The sequence below is a fragment of the Cyrtonyx montezumae genome, unplaced genomic scaffold (genome assembly GCF_038088225.1).
Source record: "Cyrtonyx montezumae isolate F1298 unplaced genomic scaffold, pur_monq_1.0 scaffold_16, whole genome shotgun sequence".
Classification (NCBI taxonomy): Eukaryota; Metazoa; Chordata; class Aves; order Galliformes; family Odontophoridae; genus Cyrtonyx; species Cyrtonyx montezumae.
The window spans coordinates 11,294,939-11,309,346 of NW_027071892.1; the positions used below are offsets into that span (position 1 = coordinate 11,294,939).

At 54.8% G+C, this 14,408-nt stretch overlaps 4 protein-coding genes across 4 annotated transcripts in view; 2 read left to right on the forward strand and 2 right to left on the reverse strand.

The window, feature by feature from the left end:
- The window catches only part of TMEM11 (transmembrane protein 11), a 377,196-nt gene that overhangs the window by 148,584 nt on the left and 214,204 nt on the right, over positions 1–14,408 (reverse strand). The gene's annotated exons all lie outside the window — the stretch shown is intronic.
- Positions 1–14,408, forward strand: part of PTCD1 (pentatricopeptide repeat domain 1) — a 155,338-nt gene that overhangs the window by 7,446 nt on the left and 133,484 nt on the right. The window lies entirely within an intron of this gene.
- On the forward strand, positions 44–7,466 carry PDAP1 (PDGFA associated protein 1). Its single transcript, XM_065732822.1, has 6 exons — positions 44–110; positions 3,055–3,146; positions 4,985–5,092; positions 5,470–5,591; positions 6,410–6,561; positions 7,200–7,466. Exons 1-6 carry the CDS (start codon positions 98–100, stop codon positions 7,256–7,258), a joined length of 546 nt encoding a protein of 181 aa, XP_065588894.1. The 5' UTR covers positions 44–97; the 3' UTR covers positions 7,259–7,466.
- ARPC1B (actin related protein 2/3 complex subunit 1B) lies at positions 8,807–12,242 on the reverse strand. Its single transcript, XM_065732823.1, has 9 exons — positions 12,145–12,242; positions 11,471–11,575; positions 10,870–11,092; positions 10,387–10,494; positions 10,086–10,292; positions 9,707–9,782; positions 9,439–9,635; positions 9,270–9,360; positions 8,807–9,072 (listed from the first exon to the last, which is right to left on the reverse strand). Exons 1-9 carry the CDS (start codon positions 12,206–12,208, stop codon positions 9,034–9,036), a joined length of 1,110 nt encoding a protein of 369 aa, XP_065588895.1. The 5' UTR covers positions 12,209–12,242; the 3' UTR covers positions 8,807–9,033.

Consider the following 14,408-nt stretch of genomic DNA (forward strand, 5'->3'; position numbering starts at 1 on the left):
GCCGGCGGACGGTAGGGGGGGCGGGGCGGCTTCCGCTTCCGGGTCGGGGCTGGGGCCGGGGGGCCGCGCTGCAGCTGCTGCGACCGCCATCGCCGCGATGCCGAAAGGAGGTGGGGGTCGGGCGGGAAGCGGCGCTCGGTACCTGGCGGGGGGTCTGAGCGTCCCTCCTGGCTTCAGGATGGGGACCCCGGCCCTCGTTATCTCACGGGGGGAGAAGGCCGCCCCTCGTTACCTCCGCATGGGGCCAGGTCCCGTCCTTCGTTACCTCGCGGGGCTCAGAGCCGCTTCTCGGTACCTCTCGAGGGGCCTCGGCCCTCGGTACATCGGCTCCGGATGATCGGGGGAGGGATACAGGCGTCGCCCCCCACCCCAGCTCGGCCCCTTGGGAGGCTATCTCTCCTCGCCCACCCCCGCCCCGGCCTTACTGGGGGTCCCGCTCCCCCGCCCTGTTTTCAGGTCTTTGTCGAGGAGGGATTGGTGCGGTGCCCCCCCCACCCCCCAGATCTGCGCTGTAGCCACGTGGAGGCAGCTCCTGCTGCCGCCTGGACGAGCTGGGGGGGCTCTGTCCGAAGCCCCGGGGGTGTGCAGCCCGCCCGTCTCGGTGCTCTCACGGCGGAGGGGGGCACGGGGTGGGCTCGGGATCAAAGGCTCCGCGGAGCGGGTACCGACATGCTTTGTGATTAAGGAGATGTAATGAGGGAACGACACCGTCAGGTCTGAGCCGGATCCACCCAGAACCTTCTCCAAATGCACCATCTGCATAATTGGCTCCTGTGTGAGCGTTTATGAAATCCCGGGCACATACATGAATGTAAACCAGGCCCCATCATCTTCTCTGTAGTTTTCGCCAATTTACTTCATTAGCATTTCCTGAGCTTTAGTTTCATGAAAACTGCTTTTCTATGTATATTTCCTTCAAGCTCTTCATTTTGTATTCATTTGCACAATCTTAGGAGATAGATCTGAAGCTTTCCTGTGTTGTTTTTTTTTTTTTAAGGTGAATAGCTGTGGTGGATTTTAACCCTGGTTCCTGTATGTGAATGCCATGTAACTGAGCTCCTTTTGCTCTGTGCTTCACTGAGAACTTTTAAATGGTTCTTTCCAACCTTACCCTTCTTGGGAAAAGAGGGATCTTTGCTTCTTCCCACCCAAGAAAGTTAGGAGGAGTTATTGAGATTTTGTTACTGTTGGCAGAGAAGTGGATTTCTGCAGTCATTTTAATATAAAAGAGGGATTTTAGGTGGCTAATACTACATTTTTACAGGATTACCTCTGATTGTTCATTTTTGAAAGTAAGAATCTAATTCCTTCACTATTTTTCCATTATCTTCCATTAAAATTCCTTCACTATGCTGTTTGAAACTGAAGTCATTTATTAGAAAGCACGTGCTTGAGACATCAGGCGTTCTTACTGCAGTCAAAATCTACAGATTATTGCATTCAAACAATGCTTTGCAAGAGAGAATGAGAACCATCAGCCCTGTTTTACAGATGGGATACACTGGCAGACACAGGGCCTGTGCTCAGCTTGCCTGGAGTGGGCTCTGTTTCTTCAGCTTATTTCATTTTAAGTTTTTGTTTTTAAGGTAACTTCCCTGGAGCTGCATAGGTATTTACAGTAATAGCACTGCTGCGTTCCTCAATTCTGAGCCCAGTGTAAAGTCTGTGCAAGAAGTGTCTAAGCAAGAAGTGTGCCTGGCATGTGTTAACCTTGTAGCACAGCACTGCTAAGGCTTATTTAGATTTTCGTGGTGCTGTGTTGTGTGCCAAGTACCTTAGTGTTGTTCCTTTTAGAGTGATGTCATTTGCCAGGCAGTGATGTCGTGTCTCCTGGCCTGCAGCTCCCCTGGCAGCTCTCGTTCCCAGCTTGTCAGTAGTGCCACGTGGGGTGGTTGGGAGCAGGCAAGCTGAAAGCACAAGTGTTGGGCTGCAGCAGAGCTACAGTTACACTTAGGGTTTGACCAGCCACGAGCTTCCAAAACTGAATATAAAGAATTCTGTTTTCTACTTTTCCTAATTCAATGCAAGAAAAACCTCTCAGGCTTTGGAGAGAGCTTATTCCACAGCTCAGCTTTTGCCAAGCTCAGTGTATGAGGCTTTGCTGAGCTGGGAGAGCTGGTCAGAAAATGCTGAATTTCTAAAGTCTGCCAGGGCAGCCTTCCTCGATGCACCCTGTCCTTCCAGGTCCACCAAACACAGCCAGGTGTGACCATGATGGATCCCTCCAATGTGTCCTGTTCCCCTCTCTGCACTTCTGTGGGGTTTCCTTGTCCCTTGCAGGTGACGTGGGCAGGGAGAAGGAGCACGTGGCTTTCCTGCTGTTTGGCAGATGAGGGTGCCTGCAGTCACAGAGCTCCCTCACACGAGCTGTTTGCTTTCTGCCAGTCCTGTGCACCAGTTGTGCTTTGAGCTCTCCAGCTGGCTTTTGCCAGCAGGTATTTGAGCTGTAACATACATGGAGCAGCTGCTTGCAGGAAGCAGTAATGGGTCTGAGAGCAGAGCTTAGCTGGGCAGTCTGACCAGCTAAGCTGGCTCTCCTCTCTTCCTGATTTCTAGAACTTGTTTTCATTTTTCCTTATAAAGCAGTAAAACATGGAGGCTGCTTTTAGTAGTTCCTCAGTTCTCATTATCATTCCCAAAGTTTTTGTCCAATTGGCTTCCTGTTTTCTCCTGGCACAGCCTCAGTGCAGGGGAGGGGCTGAGGAGGTGAGCTTGTCCTCGGGGTAGCTGGCTGTAACAGCTGCTGCCTCAGGAGCACGCCGTGATTCCTGCTGTGTAGGAAATGCAGAGAGCAGTGCTGGGGCTGAGAACTGCTTGCCAGCAGTCTCTTTGAGCAGCCCTTCCTGGCTTGCTCTCTGCAGGGCAAACCTGCACATAGTTCAGGTGGTGTATAGATGTGGGTGTAGGTAACCTCAGCTCCTGTACCTCCAAATCCAAGCCAAGTAGAAAGAAGGAATCTCCAAAATCTAGAGTGTGTGCTGAAGGAGGAGTCAAGCTGCCTGAAAGCTTATCACTAAACTGTTCATTTTTTTCTTATTGTTTCTGTTTGTACAGGTAGGAAAGGAGGCCACAAGGGCCGAGCGAGGCAGTACACAAGTCCTGAAGAGATTGATGCACAGCTCCAAGCAGAGAAACAAAAGGCAAGGGTATGTATTTGCTTTGATTATGTACTTACTGTTGCAAGTCCTGCCTTGTACAGCATGCTTCATTTGCAGTTCATAAGTGTCAGCTTAATCGTTCTGTCAGTGATCACAGCTTGGATTCTGAATGCTTGGGGCTAGGGAGACTGCAAAGAGTGGTCCAGCCCAGTGAGGCCAGGTTGATCATCCAGTCAGTGCTATGAGGGATGCAGGATAAGGAAGACTATCACACAGCAGCTCTAGGCATCTTTTCCCTCAGTAATTCATCATTCTGCTCTCCAGTTTAAGCTTACTTTTTTTATTCCTGTTCTGAAGTTTGGCTATGGAGAAGAGGCTTGCATCTTGACTTTTCGTCTACTGAAATTACTGTATTTGCTCTCTTTCTCTTCTGATCCTACCTAAGTTCCTCTGATTTCTTTCTGTATACATGGTTTTCTCCCATGGCTGTGACTTGTAGGAAGATGTAATAACATTTTCTGGCTCAAGTTCTTTTTTGTACACTTCTGTGCCCCAGCACAGGATCATAGTCCTCCCTCCCCTGCAGCTACTGGACTGGTGTTAGAAAAGGCATGACTACTACTTGCAGAACTTGCTCTCTTGTGCTGCCAAATTATTTCAGCTACAATGACACACTTACTGCTGTTTTTCTGTGACTTTCTGAACATGCTGCCTAAGCCCAAATACACTATTCCAGCTGAAACCTCACAGCACTGACAACAGCAGGATAATTATACCCCGTGTAGGAAATACTGATGACTAAATCCCAGAAAAAGATTACTCTTTCAAGCAGTTTTGAGCCATATCCTTGGCTCCTTTTGGATGTTTTGACCAGCTGTAACTCAAGATGATTGTGTGGTTTGCTGCCAACCAAAGTATAGCTCCTCTTGGTTTGTTTTCTGATTGCACCTTGGTGGCATGCCGTCTCTCCAGTTACAGAAGTCACTTATCATTCTGATCCTGTTTTCCAGAGTGATTCCAGCTCCTGCCTATACAGTGTCATTCACAGCTGTAAGTTCACTAACTTCTCTGTTTCCAAGTTATTAATAAAAATACCAACAGGAAACAGAACAGAATGAGCTCTCTGCAGATCCCCCATGAGGTGTTTGTCTTGTTGCAAATAAAACAACCCTCAGAGTAGTGCTTATGAGAAGGATCTCTTGCTTGTTTTCTTTGTGATCATCCATACCACGTAGTGGTGGTTACATCTAGCCCAGTTTCAGTAGGGGAAGCTTATAAAAACTTTACAGAATTACTCCTCTTTCTTCCTGTAGTTCATCTGCTCTGAAATTGCTCTGTTGAGGGATATTTGGTAATGGTAAAGTACCCACCACCCATGTTGGTTCTTCTAATCTGAACTTCTAATGATTTACAAATTAATTCCTAGACTCTGCTTAGCAAAAGCTGTGCTGAAGAGGCTGCCTTCGTTGGATAATACTCTCTTGGTTGGTGGCTGGCAATTTGCTTTTTGGATTTTTTTTTATCTAGAGCATCTGTAAGCTACATCCCTGCAGATCCCGGTCCCTGAGATGCCCAGGCCGAAATTATCCTGCAGATTCTTCATCTGGGGAGAGCAAATTTCCTGTTCTGTCTTTTACAGTAACTTCCCCAGCCTGCTGTGTGGGAAGAACAGCAGAGTTGTTCAGAGGTCTGCTAGGGCAGGTGATACTGTGCTGAGACTGTTCTTGTTCTGCAAGAGCAAGGCACCCTGTTTGTCATAAGGGCCGTGCCTGGAGCACCAGTGCTCTCAAAGCTGTGTGCCACCCCTCCAAAATTAAGGTTTAACAGTCACAGTAGGATTTGAGTTTTTATTGACATGTTTGATCTCATTTCCTGTGGCTTTGTAGGAAGAAGAGGAGCAAGAGGAAGGAGGTGAAGGAGCAACAGGGGACCCAAAAAAGGACAAGAAGTCTTTAGATTCAGATGAGAGTGATGAAGATGATGAAGATTATCAGGTATTACAATTCTCAGGACACTTAATGCATTTATACTACCTGGATTCATGGGGTGGGAGATGGATGCATGTTCTTGAATTGGAGTTCTGTTTGAGAGCTATCTGTAGTAAATCTTTTATGGAAGAAGCATTTTTAGAAGCCAAAACTTGACTGCATTTTGTTCTCAAAGTGATTTGTGTATTTTGTAAGTAAAATGCAATGCGAGAAGAGTTCAAAAGAGACCGAAGAGATCTGATAGTATAAATCTTGATTGTTGTTTGGTGCTGGAAACGCTCTGAGTGCTCCTTCTGGGCCGTGTTGCAGTGTGCCTGATGAGTTCCAACACAATTTGGGGTATTACAGACCTTGTTAACCTTCCTCTGTTTCTTGAATCTTAGCAAAAGCGCAAAGGAGTGGAAGGGTTGATAGACATAGAGAATCCCAATCGTGTGATTCAGACAACCAAAAAAGTAACTCAGCTGGACCTGGATGGACCCAAGGAGCTCTCACGACGAGAGCGGTGAGTTTGTCCTGCTGCCTTGGGAAGAGCTGCTGTGTTCCTGAGCTTTCATCATTGCTGCTGGCAGGAGCTTAATGCAGAGGAGTGTGTCTCTGCTGTGTGTGCACTGGTGCTGCTGTGCAGCCCTCTCTAAAGCTGGCACTGAGCAGCAGCAGCAGCCAGGCAGGATTCACTGCGATACAAGCTGCCTTTCCTTACAGACTGCTCTGTGTTTCCTCTGTCTGTCACTGTGTCCATCTGAGATAGGCAGCTCAGCCAGTTGTGCTGAGTGAGGTTTGCTGCTGTGAAGCACATGAAGTTTTGTGCCGAAGGTCTGATGTAACTAAATCCATTAACCTGAGCTCACACTTGGGTCTGCTCTCATCTTGCTGCAGAAGGTGCCCCAGTGACAGGCACCAGTTTCCCAGGTTCCTTGAGGCCACAGGGCAATTTGTGTCTGAGCTAATAAATAAGGTGAGAAGCCAAAGTGTAGTCTTCTAGCTTAACTTAGCAGTAGAGGGTTTCAGAGTGGAAGATTTAAGGTTGCTTGCTTGAAATAGGTTGATTATTACAGTGCTCTGCAGTCTGGGGGTAATTCCTTTGACCTCATTGTGTATGAGTGCTCTTATTTAGCTGAAGGTATAAATCCTTCTACTTCTTTCCATCTCTCATCAAACCCCACAGCAGATATAACTTGTGCTTGAAAAGTGGTGACAGGGTCCCACAGCCTTGGTAGGCAGTGCCATCTCTGCACTCACCTTCCCTCCCAGTCAGAAAGCCTCCCATAGAGTACATCTGTACCTGCATGTTCTGACTGCTGGTGTGTTTCACTCAAACAGAGAGGAAATAGAGAAACAAAAGGCAAAAGAAAGATACATGAAGATGCACCTAGCTGGTAAAACAGAGCAGGCGAAGGCAGATCTCGCCCGACTAGCCATCATTCGGAAGCAAAGGGAAGAAGCTGCCAGGAAGAAAGAAGAGGAAAGAAAAGGTTAGAGAGTAATTAATCGTGTCCTCTTCTCTTTTGCAATGGTTGCTCTGCCTTGAGGTGTGATTTCTCGTATTGCATGCTGTAATCCCTCACCTCCTGCATGGTGTTGCTGAGTGTCATTGCAACTCTGTTCAGCAAAGCTGGGCTCAGCTGTCTCGTTCCTATAAAGCTGTAGGATGTCTGAAATGGGAGAAGGCAGGGAGAGGTGGGAACTGCTCATCTGCGAGCTCGGCCTCCCAGGCAATGCTTGCTCACATTTGGGGATTTGTTGAGTTCCTCTTGTTGAGTGTGATTTATCTGCATTGCATGCTGGGGATACCAACAACGAAGGGAGTTTGCAGCAGTCTTCCCCTGCCTGGATTTCCTCTTTGGCTCTGATAGATGTGAGACAGAACTCGAATGAGTGTGTTCTCAGTGGCTTCCACAGGGAGATTTGTGCATCGGTATGGGGGTAATCTGCAGAAGCCTGAAGAGAGGCACAAAACATAAGGAGGGTGGGGAGGGCTGCTCCTGTCTGGAGGGACTGCAGCAGAGATTAGTGGGAGGGTGTGAGCTGGTGCTCAGTTCAGTGCAGGTAGCTGCACGATCTCGGTGTGCGGGGCTGAAACGATGACACCTCTGTTCTTCTCCTCCTGCAGCAAAAGATGAAGCAGCTATGGCAGGTAAAAGACTGCAGTCACTATCCCTTAACAAGTAAGCACAGGACATGCAAGAGGAGGAACTGCCAGGGAACCGTGCCTGGTGCCTGCCAGGAACTCTGTCGTGTTGCATACCACAGATGCCACGTAGGGTGTACTGCGGCATCGAAGTCACCTTCACCTCCAGGAGACACTGACAATGTGTTTTGTCTTCATCCTGGCACAATTTCCATTTGGGGTTAGGGGCAGCTGCTATCCTCGGTGCAAAACTGTTTGAAAACCTGAATGTTTTTGCTGTTTTTAGGTTTAAGAACTCATAGATGGGGGTGGGGGTGGGGGAAGGGCGGGGTGGGAGGGAGCTGTGTGGGACAGGAGATGCTTCAAATATTAGATTGCAAGAAAATAGATTGTGGGGTCATTGTGGGGTGGGACATGCAGGGTGGGGAGCTTGGACTTGCTCATGAAAACCCAAAGGATAATGTATGTGTGGGATCCTTCTGGGCAGAGGCCCCTGTGCTTTTACTGCAGGATGTTGCAGTGTAATTGGGAGCCCGACTCCGTGGACATCAGGAGTGTGCTGTTCCTTCCTGCTTTCATCCCTCCCATCTCGCAGCCATTCTCCCCTTTTTCCCTCCTCTTCATTTTTTTTTTTCCTTCATCTGATTAGGGATAGTGCCAGTTTTTATCCACGTTATCCTTTGTTTAAAGGAAAAGATATCATTAATCGTATCGGACCCAGATGGAAAAACAAAACCAACAGAAACCAAAACCACCTTGATGAAGTTAAAAAAGGAAAGGAAAAGAAACAGCAAAACTTGTATATTTGGCTGATTAAAATGTAAATTATCAGAACTGCTCTGTCCTTGTGTAAGTGGACGGGAGTGTTCAGGCTGCTGCTAGGACAGCAAGCAGCATTCTGCTGCTGCAGTGCTTTGTGTGTGTGCCACCTCACTGCTGCCCTGTGCTGTTTGGCTCAGGGTTCAGGAGCCCTCTTAGCAGCTGCAGCCCAAAGGCAAAAAAGCTTTTCCTGCTCTTCTCTGATTTATGTCTTGCTTGGCAGAGAGGAGAAAACAGTTACCTTCAGGCTGCTGTTCAGCACAGTCTGTGTGGCAGAAGGCCCTCCCTGCCCGTGCCGTGGCGTGGGGCTGCAGGAGCAGGGGATGCTTCAATCTGGTGCTCTGTGGTGGGGCACCAGCCAAGTCCTGGCCTCATCAGGAGCTGAGGTGGAGTCAGAGGATGAGCATGGAAGTTTGGGGTGGGCTTTGGGGCGAAGGGAGACAGTTGGGACCACACAGGGGAGGGGAGGGAGAAGGGGCTGGTTCAGGGGCGGTGGGGTGGGTGGCAGAAATCTCTTCCCAGTAGCACACAGCTCCATAATGGGAGAATGGACCAGAGCTCAGAATCACAGAGTGACTCCGATGTCACCCCAGTGCTGCCAGCAGGGATTCCCTCCTGGGGCTGTGGTCAGTGTCAGGGCTGCTCCTCTTGGGGGAGTGCTCCCAGGTGCTGTGTTCACCTGAGCACATGCGATCGAACCCTGCGCTGTGTTGTACTCACACGGAGCCACATTAAAATGCTTTAAACAACAAAGAAAGAAAACCGTTGGATTTACACAGGAAAATCTCTGCTTTATTATTGAATTCTTAAAGCGATGTATGACCAGCATCGGTTAGCATGGTAACAAAAATAGTAAGAAAAAACTGCCTTTATCTGTGTGCTGGAGCAGCCGCCGGGGCTGGCTGGGGGCTGGGAGCTGGGACATGGGGCAGAGGGAGTGGAGCAGAGGAACTGTGGGGCAGGGGCAGCTGCAGCTGGGACCTCCTGGCTGTGTCCTTCATTTGATTCTGAGATCCTTCAGCGCCGACTCCAGGCTCTGGAACAGGAGGAGAGGTCGTTCACCGACTGCTTTTATTTTGTTTACCTTTTTTACTTCCCAAGGTGAGCGTAGCAGTGCAAAGCCCAGACCTGGGGGACCCCAGGGCAGGATGAGCATTGCTGGAGGCACTGATTACAATTAGAGCTGTGGCTAATGAGGGACTGCTGCAGTTCGGGAGCTCGGGAGGACCTCACCTTGACGTCCCAGATGCTCATGCCGCCGTCCATCCCCGTGGTGCAGAACTGTGAGCAGTTGGCTTTGCCCCCTGCCAGCACGGAGATCTGGCTGTGGAGCACAGAGGTGGGAGGTCAGACTGAAGCCCCGGGCCCCCCTTTCCCCCCCTTCCATACCCCGCATTAGCACCTGATGCTGTTCTTGTGCACCGTATCCAGCGCAGCGTTGGCCACATCAGAGCTTGCCTTCTTATCCAGGTTCTGGAAGCGCTCGCGGGCAGTGAGGCCGCGCTGGGAGCTCTGCTTGGGGACATCCAGCTTCCCCCCAAAGCTCAGCGTGCCCGGACCCTCCTCGTAGGTGAACAGCATCGGGTAGCAGTCGTGGCCCTGGGGGGGAAGTGGCAGTCACACTCAGAATCACACAGCGTGGTGCCCACCCTCAGCCCAGCCCAACTCACCGCGGCCACCAGGCTGCTCTCAGTGATGAAGGTGACAGCCAGGAGGGGGAGGGTCTCAGTGCAGAGGGAGACAACGCTGAAAAGGAGGGACAAAGTGTGAGCAGTGAGCTGAGGCCCTGCCGAGACTGAAAGCAGCTCATGGGAGTGGGGCTGTGGTGCTGCAAGGAGAGGATGTGCCTCCTCCTCCTGCACCCAGCTCTGCTCAGTCCTTCCCTCCTACCCCAGCTCCACCCCTGCATCATTTTGGGGACCGTCCAGGCCATACGAAAGCAGCTGCCCTCCCAAACCTGGACAGCCACAAATCACTGCGTAGCTCACCCCATCCCCAAACTTCCCCAGGTCCCCCCCACATCCCCCCTGCAGCCCCAGCCCCACTTACGCCATCTTCTTGTTGGCATCAGCGAGGCAGAGGGTGCTGTCGTGGCTCACCCAGGCCACACGGTTGCCACTGGCTGAGAAGCAGATGCTGTGCACCCACCCACAGCTGCTGCTTGACTCAAACATCAGCTCCCCAAAGGGCATCTTGGAGCCCCATGGCGTGGGGCTGGGCCGCTCCTCCACCTCTTTGATGTAGGCTGAGAAGATCCTGGGAAGGAGGAGACCACCATGGAGCAAGCTCCACCCCAGCTCGCCCCACACAGCCCTGTGTTATCCCTGGGGGTCCCCTCTTTTCCCCTCACCGGCACTTGAAGTCACAGGAGCCGGCGGCCAGCAGCACGTTGTTGGGGTGCCAGTCCAGGCTGAGCACTGTGGAGCGGATGGGCTTCTTGATGTGCTTGCACACCCACCTGCAGAGAGAGCAGCACTGGTACCCCAAAGATCCCAGGTGCATTTCATGGCTCCCAAAGCACTGCATAGGGGTGGTGGGGCCCCCAGGAACTGCCCTTGGCTACCAGCCTGTGTCAGCAGCCAGGCCATGCAGACAGTGCCATGTCCCCAGTTGCTGGGTCCTGCAGCACCTCCCTCCACCTCCCCATCAGGCTCTGCCTCTTCCTTCACCTCCTCTCTGACTCCCTGATCTAACCTCCACCTCCAGTCCAGCCCATCATCCATCCATCCATCACCCATCCATCCCTCTCCCCCACCTCCATCCGCCCATCCCCCCACACATACACCCTTTCCCCCTCCGTCCATCCCCACCCTGTGGCCCCGAGGCCGCTCACCAGTCGTTCTCCTGCTCGAAGTAGCAGATGGAGATGAGCCGGGATCCGCTGCCCACGGCGAACTTGTTCTCCTTGGGGGACCACTTGACGCAGCGGGCGGCCCGGTTGATCCGCAGGATGACCAGGGTGGGTTTCCAGACGTTGCCCTTCAGGGTCCAGACGTAGGCGTTGCGGTCGGTCCCGCACGTCACCAGCCGGTTGCTCTCAGGGGCCCAGTCGATGCCTGGAAGGCAGAGAGAGGGGCAGTGATGTGGAGGGAGCCACGTGGGTGGGGACAGAGCACAAGGGCCATCTGAAGGTGGAGGTGTGGCTGCTCTCTGCCCCCTCCCCCCCGTTTTTCTCTGCTATACTCCCCCATCCTTATTCATCCCAACCCTTCTACAACCTTCTTATCCCATCCCTTTCACCACTCCCCATCCCATTCCATCCCTCCCACCCTTTCCCATCCCATCCCTGGATGCCTCCTGACACACTGAACCAGGACCAGGAGCACTGGACACAGCTCTGTCCTCCACTACCCCCATCCCAGTGTCACCGAGTGGGGTTGGGACCGACGTCGGGGCACAGCCACCTCCATCCCCACCCACCCCCCGGTGCTCACCTGTCACCTGCCCGTTGTGCTCCTTCAGCTCGTGCACCTTGCTCCACTTGGCCCCGTCCTTGCGGTAGATGTGCACCTCATGGTTGTTGGGGCAGAGCGCGATCTCTGCGGGGTGAGAACAGCTCTGACGGCCCCACACTTGTAGGGTCAGCCCAGGCTCGATGCACACATCACCCAGCCAGCCCTTCCCAAACCCTGGGCCCCGAGGGCACTGGGTGCTGCTGCAAACTGTGCTGGGGGAAAATCCCAAACCCCACAGCACAGCATTCTCTGTGCCCCGGTCCTGGGGCTCTGCGGGGATGGGATGGGTTGGGATGGCTGTGGGTTTCTGGCACCAGCCAGCCCCATCACAGAAAGCACTTTTTGTTCTCTCCCACATCCCCCACTCGTGGCCGGGAAATGCCACTGGCCATGAATCACCGGCTCTGCTCCACTCCCTCCCTGCGTGGGCTTTGTACCAGCAGTGGGACCGAGGGGGTGCGGGCAAGGACACATCCTGCACTGACCCCAAAACCCACCTGCGGGGTAGCACCCACTGCCCCAAACCCAGCCCCATAGCAGGACCCACCCCGTGCATCATCACTACAGTGTGGACCTGCGTTCCCGGCAGGGATGGGATGCCCACCCCCCAGCACAGTGCTGTCAGCGCTTTGGGTTGTCTGTACGGCACTTACGGGTCCGGTCCTTGTTCCAGGCGTGGCAGCTGATGGGCTCCAGCAGGAAGCTGTGGTAGGCCATGGCGTGCGGGCTGGGAGCGGGATGAAAACGCAGCTGGGACACGTGGCCACGGGAACAGACCCCGTGGGGGACCCCTTTCCCACCTCCACAAACCCCTTGCTCAGAGCCTGCCCCAGTGAGGCCGACGGGCGTCCCGAGGAACTCAGTTTTGGGGTGAGATGATGGAGGGGACGGCGCTGCTCAGGACCGGGCACCCCACGCTGATGGGTGCCACGTCCCCACAGCACTATCCGCGCCCACCCCGATCCCCCCAGCCCCGGCACGGGGAGGGGCAGGAGGACGCCGTGAGCGCCCCAATAACGCCCCGACGCAGGAAGCTTTCTCGGGACGGCTTCCAGGGACTTCCGACCCACGTCGGCACCTCGGCCGCGGGTGGGCGCCCCAGGACCCCACCGCCACCCATCGCACCCCAAAAGGAGCATCCCCTCCCTCCGTCTGTCCCCACAAACCCCGCGGGGCCGCAGGCGCTCAGGGCACTCTCTTTCCAGGCTCTCATTTAGGAAGAGCCAAAGCCCCGCGGCGGAGCCGCCTCCATCCCATCCATGAGTAATCCCTTCCCCCGCCGCTGCCAGCGGGACGGGGCGGCACCGCGGGGCTGGGAAGGGAGCGGGAGCCCGGCGCGGCCCCACAGCTGTGGGGCAGCGGGACGGCGTGCATGGAGAGCCACGGGCAGCACGGGCTGGTGGGGGGGGGTGGGGGGCAAGCAGCCCGCGGCCGGGAGCGGGGCTGGGGGGGCTTTGAGGTCCCATCCAAACCCAGCGCGATGTCCGCAGAGATCTGGAGCGGAACAATGCGCCGCAGCCGCCGGAGGGGTGAGCGGCATCGATCCCCGCTCTGATGAATGCGGTCCTTCGGATGCGCCGTGGGGTCGGGTTGGGTGCTCACCCCCCCCCCGCGGGGAAGGGCTCCTCCGCAGCCGTCAGAGCGGGAGCGGAAGCGCTCGGTTCAAACAACAGAAAAAAAAAAATTAAAAAAAATAAACTTTTTTTTTTTTTTTTTTTTTTGGCAGCGTTGGGAGCGGTCACCGTTCCCGGAACACTGCGCTGCTGCCCCGGGCAGCCCCCCCAGCACACACACACCGACCCTGTGCAGAGGGTCTCGATGGAGGGAGAGGGGCGTATGGGGGAAGCCGTTGGGAGCGGGCCCTGAGCTCAGAGCCGCGGGGAAACGTCCTCGGAGGGGATAACCCGACCCGGGACATCCCCGTCGCCCCAAAGCCCCGTCCGCCGCTGAGCCCCGAGGCCGAAGCACGGAGCCCGGCGTGCCCTCCTCCTCCGGCCCGGTGCCGCGGGCTGTCACCGGCCTGCCGCAGGGGACGCGCATCCCCGCTGCGTGCCCTTAGCAAAGCACCGCCACCCCTAAGAGCTTGGGGCGGCCCTGACCTCTTCCCCGCACGGGGCAGTGCCCCGAGGGCAGAGCCCGCAGCCCCGGGACCGTGACAGTACCGCCCGGCTACGGAAATAAGCGCGAGCGGTGAGCCCACCTCCATCCCAAACCCCACCCGACGGTTACCTGGCAGGGCAGCGCAGGGCAGCGCAGTTCGTGGACTCTGGGCAGTCGACACGAACAGGCACAGCCGTGCAGAGCGCGGGGCGAGCTGCTGGCCGCCCCGCCGAGGCAGCTCCACTTCCCTTTTCCTCTCCGAGAAACGCAACCACTTCCTTAACGTGGGCGTTGGGGGAGCGCACGGCAGCTCGGCGCTGCCCCCGCGTGCTGCCGGCACCGGACCCCCCCGGCACCGGGATGAGGGCGAACCGGGCCCACCCGTGGGGCAGCACCGCCTCCGTGGCCGTGGGACCCCGCTGTGCCCGGAGCCGAGCGGCGATGCTGCCGGTTCTGCTCGCCCCGCGCGTCCCTCCTCGTGCTTCTCGGCCATCCGGTGCGGGTCCCTTCCCCTGCAGCTGATGGCAGCGCCGACTTTCCTTCGTTTCCTCGAGGGAAAAGTTGGTCCCCCACCCACTGCTGCCCTCGGGGAGCCTGGGGGGTCTGTGGGTCCAGGACCCTGCACTCCATGGCAGCTGATAAAGCCAGCAGGCTGCAGGCTGAGCGAGCACCCGTTGTTCTGCACTTCTTAGGGAGAGGAAATTGCGCAGCCACGCTTGACTGGCAGGGGAAAAAGGTGGAAGGCGAAAGAAAAGCAGAAGGAAGTGGGCAGCGGTGCTGTGCCTGCAGCGAACACCGCAGCTGTGCACGGAGCAGC